At 52.4% G+C, this 10,520-nt stretch overlaps 1 protein-coding gene across 1 annotated transcript; it reads right to left on the bottom strand.

Annotated features, from left to right (window-relative positions):
• Positions 1 to 579: 579 nt before the first annotated feature.
• Positions 580 to 8,873, bottom strand: ALDH2 (aldehyde dehydrogenase 2 family member). The gene is made up of 13 exons (XM_068412585.1): positions 8,724 to 8,873; positions 7,267 to 7,371; positions 6,212 to 6,352; positions 5,849 to 5,928; positions 5,247 to 5,358; positions 4,745 to 4,873; positions 4,164 to 4,277; positions 3,684 to 3,786; positions 2,784 to 2,968; positions 2,261 to 2,425; positions 1,799 to 1,956; positions 1,465 to 1,579; positions 580 to 1,147 (listed from the first exon to the last, which is right to left on the bottom strand). The coding sequence occupies exons 1-13, from the start codon at positions 8,841 to 8,843 to the stop codon at positions 1,115 to 1,117; spliced, it is 1,560 nt and encodes a 519-aa protein (XP_068268686.1). The 5' UTR covers positions 8,844 to 8,873; the 3' UTR covers positions 580 to 1,114.
• Between the last annotated feature and the right edge of the window lie 1,647 nt (positions 8,874 to 10,520).

Genomic DNA, 10,520 nt, shown 5'->3' with positions numbered 1-10,520 from the left:
GCCGCCGGCTGCCTTCTAATGACGTAATGACAGGGAGGGGGCGATGACCCCCGGAGGGGCGGAGCGAAGCGGTGCGGTCCGGCCCCGCCCCCTGCCGGGAGCGCCGCGAGAGGGGGCGGGGCGGGACGAAGCCTCGCGAGATCTCGGGGCGGGAGCGGCCGCCCTGAGGGGGAACGTGAGGGGCCGGGGGCGGTCGGGGGCTGGTGGCGGCGGGAACGGGCCGCCCGGGGCCTGCGCCTTGTCCCCCCCGGTCGTGAAGGGGAGCGTCTCCCCCTCAGCACACCCGCCCTCCCGCGCAGGCCTTACTCTCGGTACTTCTACACGATAAAGGTGTCTCCCAGCGCAGCCCCCACACGCTCGCTGAGGCACAGACCACCCTCATCCCCCCTCCCGATGCTCTGGCACCGCCAGCTCTTCCTGCTTTGCTGGGGACAGGTCTCAGGTGTAGGGGCTTCCTCTAAGACAATAGGGGAAAGTGGGCAGTGGAGAAAGTCAGTGAGAACCTTAGGGATTGCTTGAGGCAGGGTGTAATTGATGTGTGGACGAAAATGCACTCGAGCTCCTCAAAGAAGGCTTAACTTCAGTAAGACAAGAATGTTTATTGAGAGGAGATACAATGAGAGCAGGGGAGCAACCCAGAACAAACTTTTACCTCACAGATTCACACCGAGAGGTTGCCCCCCTGCCCAGTTACACAACCAAGTCTCAGTTCACTTTGCTTACAGAAGAGAGACGTGTGTGTCAGGGGTACAGGACAAGGAGTAGAGCACTAGCTGCGTAAGCCAACAAAGCATTATTATAAAACCTACTGCAGACTAGAGAAGGATTTAAATGATTTCGTGGAAAAAAGCGTATTCATCAGATACAGATGCAAGAAGAGTACACCCATAGAATGCATTAGTACTCAATTGGCTGTATTTGGTATTTTAAAAAGATAAAGCCAAATAATGTTTTTTAACAAAAGCTCCTTCAGACACCTTCTAAATAAACATTTCTTAATGCAGAGTTATGTATTTTCCACCTAAGTTTTGCCTGTGTTAAGAAGAGGTTTCCTTGCTTTGTACCTCATGAAGCTGCATAGGTGTTTCCAAATGTGTGGAGAGGCGGCTGTACTTTAGGAGTTTTTCTGTGGAATTTTGATTGTCACCTAGAAAAAAAAGAAAAGTCACAAGTTATTTTCCTGGAGACAATGTTCGGTTATATTCACTTGAAGGCCGAGAGGCTGCAGCATCCTGCAGAAGAGAACCAGAGGACAGTATATTCCAGTCAGCAGTCTGGGATCACCTTGGTCTGGAGACCTGTCTGGAAGGCTCGAAGAGAAGGGGAAGCTCGAAGGCTGGGTCTGAGTTTGCTTCAAGCATTAGAAGGACAAATGCACCTCTCAGGCCAGCCTATAGTAACAGGCACAAACAACGTGGAGCTACGGCAGAGGGCTGGGAAGTCCTTGGACACAGGGATACTCACGTTCTTCACCTCTACATATGGCTCCAGCCCATATTCTCCCAGCTCTCGCCCGTTCCCAGAAGCTTTGTAGCCACCAAACGGGGCTTGTGCACCAAACACGTCATAGCAGTTTATCCTGAAATGGAAACCAAGAGTCACGCACGTGTAGTTTCAGAACTGCTTAATGGAAGAGCCCTTTCGCAGCAACACCTCTCAGCTGACGTTACAGTCAGCGAAGTACACGTAAAATTGGATCCAAAGCAGAGACAGGCTATCAAAGAGCAAGCTTAATGCAAAATAGCAGCACACAAAGAAGCTTCCAGCAGCTTAGAGAGAAGGAAGTGTCGAGGCTCACCAAACTGTTCCAGCTCGCAGGCTCTGTGACACATAGTTTGCTTTGTCAAGATCCTTTGTAAAGACCGCTGCTGCTAGGCCGTACTTGGAGTCGTTTGCTCTCTCTATGACTTCCTCAATCGTTTTGAATTTCAGAATCTGCATGACCGGCCCAAATATCTGCAAGATCCAAACAGAGCATGTGAAAACCTGTGTAAATTGACTGCGTGGGAGGCTGTGCTTGATGCTGCAGTTATGTATATATGCTAGAACTCACACAGGACATAAAATTCAAAGTATCACTTCCCATGTTACATAGTGCCCAGGATGTAAGCTGGAGGGAAGTTTAATGTGGCAACTTTCTAAGAAGCATCGAGTTTCACAGTTTGTGAACATCCAGTTCTTGCAGACCCGTGGTTTTTTGCATCAGAGGGGGCAAAATGATGAAGCAGTGAGAAGCTGACAAAGGCGCTGCAGGTCTCACCTCCTCTCTGGCAATCGTCATGTTGTCCTGCACATCTCCAAAGACGGTGGGCTGGATGAAGTACCCTCTGTCCGCAGCGGGGTTGCCACCACACAGCAGTTTGGCTCCTTCACGCTTCCCAGTACTAATGTAACCGAGGATCTTCTTAAACTGCTCTTCATCAACCTAAGAGCCACGAGCACAGACAGATCAGCTTCACCTTTACTAGGGGTAAAAAAGGATTCGACTACAACCCGCTGTGTGTGCGACTGTGCTCTAGCAATTCCGCATTTCAACAGACTGCCAAGCCAGCTTCAAAGGGAGATGGTAATTTTTAAATGCCAGCGTCAAGTGGAGGCTTTGGAATAATCAGAATGGTTAATTAACGTCTCCCTCCTGCACAAGCAAGGAGATAATGGGCACAGTTCAAAGGAGATGAATCAAGAGGCCGAAGGACACCTTTCCTTCTTATCTACTGATCCACAGTGACTCAAGATTGGGGCTATCTCATGAGATAACAGTTCAGGACATTTCCTGCTCTTACCTGAGGCCCCTGTTCAGTTTTAAAGTCAAATGGGTTTCCAACCACCCTGGACTTGGCCTTCTCAACACTCCTCTCCACAAACTCATGATATATATCTTCCTGGACATACGTTCGGGATCCAGCACAGCAGCACTGCCCTTGGTTGAAGAAGAGGGCAAAATGGGCTTGATCCACAGCCCAGTCCACTAAGATTGGGGAGAGGAGAGAAAACAAATAAGCAAACAAACCCAACCAGAGTCGGGAAGTGACTTCTTGTGAACGACTCTCATGCAGACCACTGCAGTATCGGTGATACAAAGCCCTTTCAGTTGACAGGCATTCTCCATGCTTTGGAAGTTACATACACATTTAATTAGTATGACAGTCTGTTAAAGCGCCCCATACTAGTGAAAAAAATCTAATCTGAGGCAGACTACAGCTCTCATTTGAAATTATCAGGTATTAAGGACAAGTTATTTTAGATCTAGAAGCATTTCCTTCCTTACTACCATATAAAAGCATGTGTGTTGGCTCATCAAGACCAAAAATGAGTCTATATGCAAGAGATGAGGGAAGCAGAACTTCGTAAGACTAGAAAAGACCGGTACACACAGAGAGAAAGAGAAAGAAATGAAACCAAAAATGGAACTAAGACTGAAGGAAGATACTGAAACAATTCTCATTTGTTGATAACTGAACTTCTTCACAGCACTGGGAAAGGAGCGGGAGTGGAGAAGTGCTGGTACACAAACACAGCAGCTACAGCAGGAGGCACGGAGACTTCCCTGGGTGAGAACAGCCAGGCGGTGTCGGAGCTGGAGACTCACATGACACAGGAGACATTTCCTTTCCTCTCCAGCTCTGCTCACAGCAAGCCAACGTGAAAGGTACAGATCAAGTATTACACTAGCAGGTGCTTACTGTCTGCATCAGACATGATTATGTTTGGACTCTTTCCTCCAAGCTCCAGTGTCACCCTCTTCAGGTTACTCTCTGCTGCAGCCTTCTGGATCAGGTGCCCAACCTGCATCCAGAGAATAACAAGTATTAAGAATTCACTCCTACATACAGCAACACCTGGCAGGGCGGCTGGTTGCAGATCTCAGTCAGCAGTTTAATAACAATCCCTTCATTGTCAGTAAGGGAACAACTGAAGTCTGCCCAGAGTTTTGCCTCTAGTAAGAAGCAGCCCAAGGGAACCAATAGAAAGTATTCTAAAGGCAGCACCTAAAAAGGGTCTTATATAAAGTAAAATTAAATGTCACACCCTGAAGTCAGCTGTATTTTTCAAAAAAGAAGCGTAGCACTCAAAGCACCTCCAGTGTTTTGTACAGAAAAGGTATATCAGCAATGAGATATTCCCTGTATCCCAAGGGCTTAAAGGTTAAGGCACTCCCTCACCTCCGTGGAGCCGGTGAAGGCCACTTTATCTACGTCCATGTGGGAAGAGATGGCAGCCCCCGCAGTGGGCCCGTAGCCAGGGATGATGTTCACCACGCCTGGTGGGAATCCAGCCTGCCAGTTCACAGCAGGAGAGAGCAACGTTATTCCTTTTACAAATCAAGGACTTCACCTCCCCTCATCTGTTAGTAATGCTTCTGTAGGCCTCCCACGGAGAACAGAGCCTTTTCCACTTCCATTTCCCACATCTTTAGTTTTAATGTTCAGTTTGCAAGAACCAGGACAGCTCCCTGTCCCCCATATCCTAAGCATAGTTTGGAGCTATATGTGTTAGCTTTCCAGTCACCCTGAAGTTTGTTGTTTAATTGAACCTCAAAGAGTCCTTCCCTAATCAAGATTTACATCCTCTGCATACGCATTTATAAGGACAAGGGGTTTCTTTGCTAAATCAAACGCTAAGATACCCAAGACAATCCAGCCTTTCTCTGGATCAGAGGGCCCTTCTCTGTTCCTGTCACATGCTGGCTGCAGCTCCCCAGTCTGGCTGTATCACACAGATGGAAACCCAGCCTCTTGCTCACCTCTTTGATTAGATTAGCCACGTAGAGAGCACTGAGCGGGGTTTGCTCCGCCACTTTCATCACAACCACGTTCCCAGTAGCCAGGGCAGGCCCCAGTTTCCACGCTTGCATCAACAGCGGGAAGTTCCACTGAAAAACAGGGAGGTGTTTGCTGGTCTGAGCTTGAAAGTTTCCTATGAATCAGTAAGTAAGCAGTGAGTTTCATTCAAATCAGCAGCACCCATGGAAGCAGTCTTTGATCCTTCCCTAGCTGCTCTTCAACGTTTGGCTCCTTTTCAAGCACTGCCTTCTGCTTGTCCAGGAAAACTCTGCTCTGAAGCGTGAGGTCTCTCAGTACCACTGCAAACCCCTGACCTTTTTGGAATTGATCTTTACTGTCAGTTTAACCGTTAAATGCTCTGTTGAGGCGTTTTGAAAGAAGTAAGTTGCATTTTAAGACAACTCTTCATGCTAACACTGAATTCTTGAAATGCTGCAGGAACTACTGATACATTTTACTCACCGGGATTATCTGTCCACAAACTCCCACCGGCTCATGTCTTGTGTAACAGAAGAAGTCTCCATCTAACGGGATGGTTTTGCCGTGGAATTTATCCGACCAACCTGCAAAGTATCTAGCAACAATAAAGTTTTGGTCACTGAATTTATAATAAGTTTCCTGTCAACAGAAAATAAGAAGGACTTCCTCCAGCTATTTGCTTTCCTCCCTTCTTTAGTCAATAAAACACATACCAACAGATATTTCCCAAACAGGTGATTTTAAGAATGGGCAGTAAACCCAAACATTTGTCTCTCCTGCCTTTGCCAGCGCTTTGCATAACCCACATTGTGTCACTCCTGTGCTGTAACACAGATCACTTTGGAAAGGCACAGGAATTACAGCCTCGTTCTTAACAAAAAATAAAAAGAGAGGAAAACAGGGTGTCTGATGCCCTGCTATGGGCTGAACGAGACCAACAGGTCCGATCCAGCCCTGTCACCCACAACGCTTCAATCAGAGGCATCTGGTCTCCACATGAGCAGAGGTTCAGCTGCCCCGGGCCAGCTGAGCACAAGCGTGGAGCATGAAGAGTTACTGCGCTGTCCCCATAGCCCTGTGCCTACCTGAGACATTTGACTACCATGTCCAAATCCACCAGGTAGGAGACAGAGTACGGTTTGCCATTATCCAGAGTCTCCAGCGCCTACGAAAGACAACGAGATTGCCTGAAGGGATGGGTGGCGAATGTCACGCGGATCGATTTAGCTTCGATTCTCAGTTTGTGACTCGGATCAGCTCTGCACGTTGGCCTTTTGGCTTTCAGCTTCCCAAAACTACGTCCTCATCCTTTGTAGTGCTCTCTCACAGTTTTACCTGTGGCTGAAGTCCCCATCACACCCAGCGGGCACAAACCACCCGTTTCTGCCTCCCTCTCCCCCAGGTTAGGGATCGCAGCAGAGAGCTCAGCCACAGAGCACGATACGCACCGCCAGGTAAGCCCGGTCCCTCTCGATCAGGTCAGCAAGACGATTCAGCAGCTTCCCCCGATGAGAAGCATCCATCCTCCTCCAAGGCGAGCCCAGCTGGAAAGCTGCCTTGGCTGCCTTAACGGCCTTGTCCACATCTGCCTGCAGAGGAGCCCAGGCAAGAGGGTGAGACAGGAGTAACCAGCCCCCAGTCGCTCTCAAAATACAGCTGAAGCCCTCCCTGGTCTCCAGGAGAAAACAGCCTCCAGCCAGACGGCACAAGTGGCTGCTAGTGCTGCCTTTTGGGGGCGAGAACTTGCAGCCTTGACAGCGGCCTCACTTCAAGACACTCCTTGGTCTCAGGGCAGAGCAGCGCACGGGCTGCGGCCCCCAGGCCACTTGCCCCACGAGCATTGACCTGAGTAGCGCTGCAGACCCACAATGTCAACTGCTGGGTTAGCTGCATCCTAGAATAAGGCATGGAAAAAGCTCCAGAAGTGTGCTTTTGACCCTCTTTCAGGATTTGATTTCGCCAGCACAGTCTAAACCAGGTTTTTCTTTGATCAAATAGCTCTAATCCATCACTTTCTCCTGTCAGGGCATTACCTGGTTTCTAGTTGGTTCTCTGTTCTGGCTTGCTGTCATGGTCTTGCTAGGACAAGCCAGTCTACCACGGACAAGCAAACAACAAAGGGTTTCCCTCACTCACCCCTCCCTTGGGGAAACCAAACAAGTTTCCAGACTGTAGGAAGAACCCAAAATTGCTGGGAAACACCACCTCAGCTCTGCCACACACTCCCAGGAGGGCCTTGCGTAAGGCACGGGATGATTATATGACTCCATTCCCCACCATCACGCTCTTTTTTTTAACTTCCTAGGGTTTTTGTTGAAAGCAGTAGTCAAGGAAGAACACGAGCAGCACTCGACATGGTATTTGTGCAGGTCAGACACTCACTACTGCAAACCCGGCACTCGGCGGAGCTGCCTTGGCCAGAGATGAGTTAGTGTCTTCCTCTGTAACCCCTGTGTACCTGCTCACGTGGAAAACAAACCGATCTCGTCAGGAGAACGCTTACCTTATCGCCCTCAGCAACCTGGCAGATAACTTCTCCTGTTGCTGGATTGATAGAAGGGAAGGTTTTCTTGCTGACTGCATCATGCCATTCATTATTTATGAAAATCTGTAGTGAAAAAGAGCAAAGCAGTGTTAAGCCTCAGAGCCAGACCTAGGTGAAATCAGTGAGAGCTTTAGCTGTTTGGAAGCATCTTAACAGGCTGTTTAATTAAAGGAACTTGTGCGGGCTCCAAAACTGCACCAATATGAAGGAGATACTTTAGCCTCAAAGGACACAACAAAAGACAACAGCCTCAAGTTAACAAAAAGAATTCACATCTCAGCAAACAGCATGTGAATTGGAAGTGGTTCCCGTCTCAGGAGGTCCCTGCAAGGCTGGCTGCAGGGACACCGGGAGCCTCAGGAGACTGAACAGTGGGAAAATGCTCCAGGCACGGACGATACAGTTTATTTCGTATGTGGCACTAGAGCTTTCGCAGCATTTCCTTGATTACAGAATCACAGAATCAACCAGGCTGGAAGAGCCCTCTGGGATCATCGAGTCCAACCATTGCCCTGACACCACCATGGCAACTAGACCAGGGCACTAAGTGCCATGTCCAGGCTTTTCTTAAACCCCTCCAGAGATGGTGACTCCACCACCTCCCTGGGCAGCCCCTTCCAATGGCTAATGACCCTTGCTGAGAAGAAATGCTTCCTAATGTCCAACCTGACCCTCCCCTGGCCAAGCTTGAGGCTGTGTCCTCTTGTCCTATCGCTGGTAGCCTGGGAGAAGAGGCCAACTCCCACTCCACTACAACCTCTCTCCAGGTAGTTGTAGACTGCACTAAGGTCACCTCTGAGCCTCCTCTTCTCCAGGCTAAACACCCCCAGCTCCCTCAGCCGTTCCTCGGAGGTCAGACCCTCCAGACCCTTCCCCAGCTTGGTCGCCCTCCTCTGCACTCGCTCCAACACCTCAACATCTTTCTTGAAGTGCGGGTTCTTCTAACCTCCACAGGCTCTAACCTATGCCCGTACCCAGCACCGAGCCAGGCGCCTGCCCCGCCCGCTCCCATACTTTGCTCCTCCGGTTATTCGCCCCGACGGCAGCGGTTTTGCTGGAACAGCCGCGGGGATCGCGGTGAAGCCCGGTGGCAGCGGGACACCCAGCCCCGCCGCTGCTCCCCGGGTTGCCCGTTCCCGAGGGTCACCGCACCGCGAGGCTGCGGGCCCCGGGGTCCGCCTGCCCCGGCCCCTGCCCAGCGTCACACCGGGGTGTCCCCAGCCCCGCACCGCGCTCGCACCCCCCACCCCGGCGGACCGCGGCCGAGCCGGGGAGCCCCAGAGCCGCCGCCCCGCTCCCGCTGGCTCCCGGGGCAGCCACCGCTGCCGCCAGCCGGGGCTGCCCGCAGGCAGCGGCCGGGACGCGCCTCCCCGGCCCCGGCCCCGGCCCCGGCCCCGGCCCCGCCGCGGTCCTACCTTGTTGCAGGCGATGTCGGGGCGCGGGTTGGGCGCCGGGAGGGGGGAGGCGGCGGCGGCCGAGAAGGGCCGGGCCGGGCCGCGGCAGAGCCGGGAGGCGAGCACCGCCGCCCGCAACATGCTGCGCTGCGCCGGGCCGGGCCGGGCGACGGGCACTGCCCCCTCGCTGCTCCGGGGCGGCCCCGCTCCGCCCCCGAGCCGCTCCGCCCGCCTCGGCACGGCTCGGCACGGCTCGGGGCGGGGGGGGGCAGCTGGGCTCGGTCCGGCACTGCTTGGCTTAGGTGAGCCCCACTAGGCTCGGTCCGGCACGGTTCGGCTCATGGGAGCCCAGCTGGGCTCGGTCCGGCACGGCTCGGCTTGGTTCTGTCCGCATCAGCATAGCCTGAGTTGAACCGGCTTGGCACGGCTCGGTTCGGATCGAATTGGCTCGGTTCAGCTGGGTTCGGGCAGTGCAGTTTGGCTCAGCTCGGCTCAACTAGGCCCCGTTTGGATCAGCTTGGCCTGGCACAGCTCAGTTCAGCCCAGCTCAGTTCAGATCGCATTGGCAAGGCTTGGTCTGGTGCACCAGGGATGCCTCGTGGGTGTCCAGCACCGCCTGTCCCTGTCCCTGTCCCTGTCCCTGTCCCTGTCCCTGTCCCTGTTCCTGTCCCTGTCCCTGTCTGTGCCCAGGGACCTTTGTGCAGGCAGCAAGGAGAAAGGCAGCAGAAAACCAGCAGCACCTCTGTTTTCCTGGGTAGTTTTGTGGGGCAGGGGAGGTGATGAGGGACCCCTGGTTATCTGGACACGCCGTCATCAGCACGCTCACAGGAATGAAAAAAAGAAACTCCTGTGTGTAGGGGGAGTGGAACAAAGCCAGCAAAGTCCTCTCGCCACAGGGACACTACTCCGTGCATGCCAATGAGAGGCTTCGTAAAACTGGTCCCGACAATGGCTAAAGGCCTTTTCTGCTTGTGCAACTCCGTGCAGGGAACAGAGATGTTCTCAAGTTATCATCACCATCACTAAAGAAGCCACAGACCAAAAATACGAAGAGTTTTTAACCTCCGAAATAAACCTGTGGGTAATGACCCTGCATCTGACAGCACCTCTTTAGCTCCCGTAGCGAGGGGTCTGTGAAGGGTAACTGGGGGGGTGGCTCTGGTTTATTGAAGGGGCCAGAAAAATTGTAGAATAAGTCAATTCAAAAATAGTTTAACCCACTGTCCTGGAAGACCCAGGTCGCTGAAAGTCTTGGTGGTAGCACGGTGGTAGTTGGTGCCTCTGCAGGTCTCCAGGCGTTTCCCTCGGGAGGGGAGTATCAGCCCTCTTTTGCAGGGAGGAACCACGAAGCCCAGAGAGGGAAAGCGACTGCCCAAGGTTATCCAGCGGGACTCAGATTAGGCTGCGTATTTCCTAGATCAGCTGAAAAGAAATCCTCTTGTGCTGGATCTCAGCCTCTCTCATCCATATCCGCTGAAGGGTGACTGATTCCCCTCTGTGCCCCAGACAGGGGGTCCTGGGCAGCCCTTTAGGAGGTGGCACTCACGAGGACCGCTTGGTCCAACATGTTCTCCCTCCTGTTGCAGACCTGCATGGGTTAAACCACTTTTGGGAGGTACCAGCAAGACCTGTTTTACCCATGGAGATGTGCCTGTGTGCCCTGCATCTCCCCGGGGGACCAGGTTGGGCTGTGTATCCACAAGGCACATCTCAGAGCCAAGCTCCAGCCAAGACCTGCTACGCTGTCCTCTGTGTGTGTGTCTTCTGCTGACACCTGGATGGACAACCGATGACACGGAGCATTAACCCCATGTTAAT

The sequence above is a fragment of the Nyctibius grandis genome, chromosome 14 (assembly GCF_013368605.1).
Source record: "Nyctibius grandis isolate bNycGra1 chromosome 14, bNycGra1.pri, whole genome shotgun sequence".
NCBI lineage: Eukaryota > Metazoa > Chordata > Aves > Nyctibiiformes > Nyctibiidae > Nyctibius > Nyctibius grandis.
This window is presented reverse-complemented; position numbering and strand designations above follow the sequence as displayed.

What these genes read in the sequence shown, in the direction of transcription:
- ALDH2 (XM_068412585.1), bottom strand. Translation starts at nt 8,843, where the DNA reads ATGTTGCGGGCGGCGGTGCTCGCCTCCCGGCTCTGCCGCGGCCCGGCC. An exon ending in ATGGTAGTCAAATGTCTCAG is followed by an intron (nt 5,359 to 5,848) that starts GTAGGCACAGGG and finishes TATTGTTGCTAG; the next exon opens with ATACTTTGCAGGTTGGTCGG. An exon ending in CTGCGAGCTGGAACAGTTTG is followed by an intron (nt 1,580 to 1,798) that starts GTGAGCCTCGAC and finishes TTTCCATTTCAG; the next exon opens with GATAAACTGCTATGACGTGT.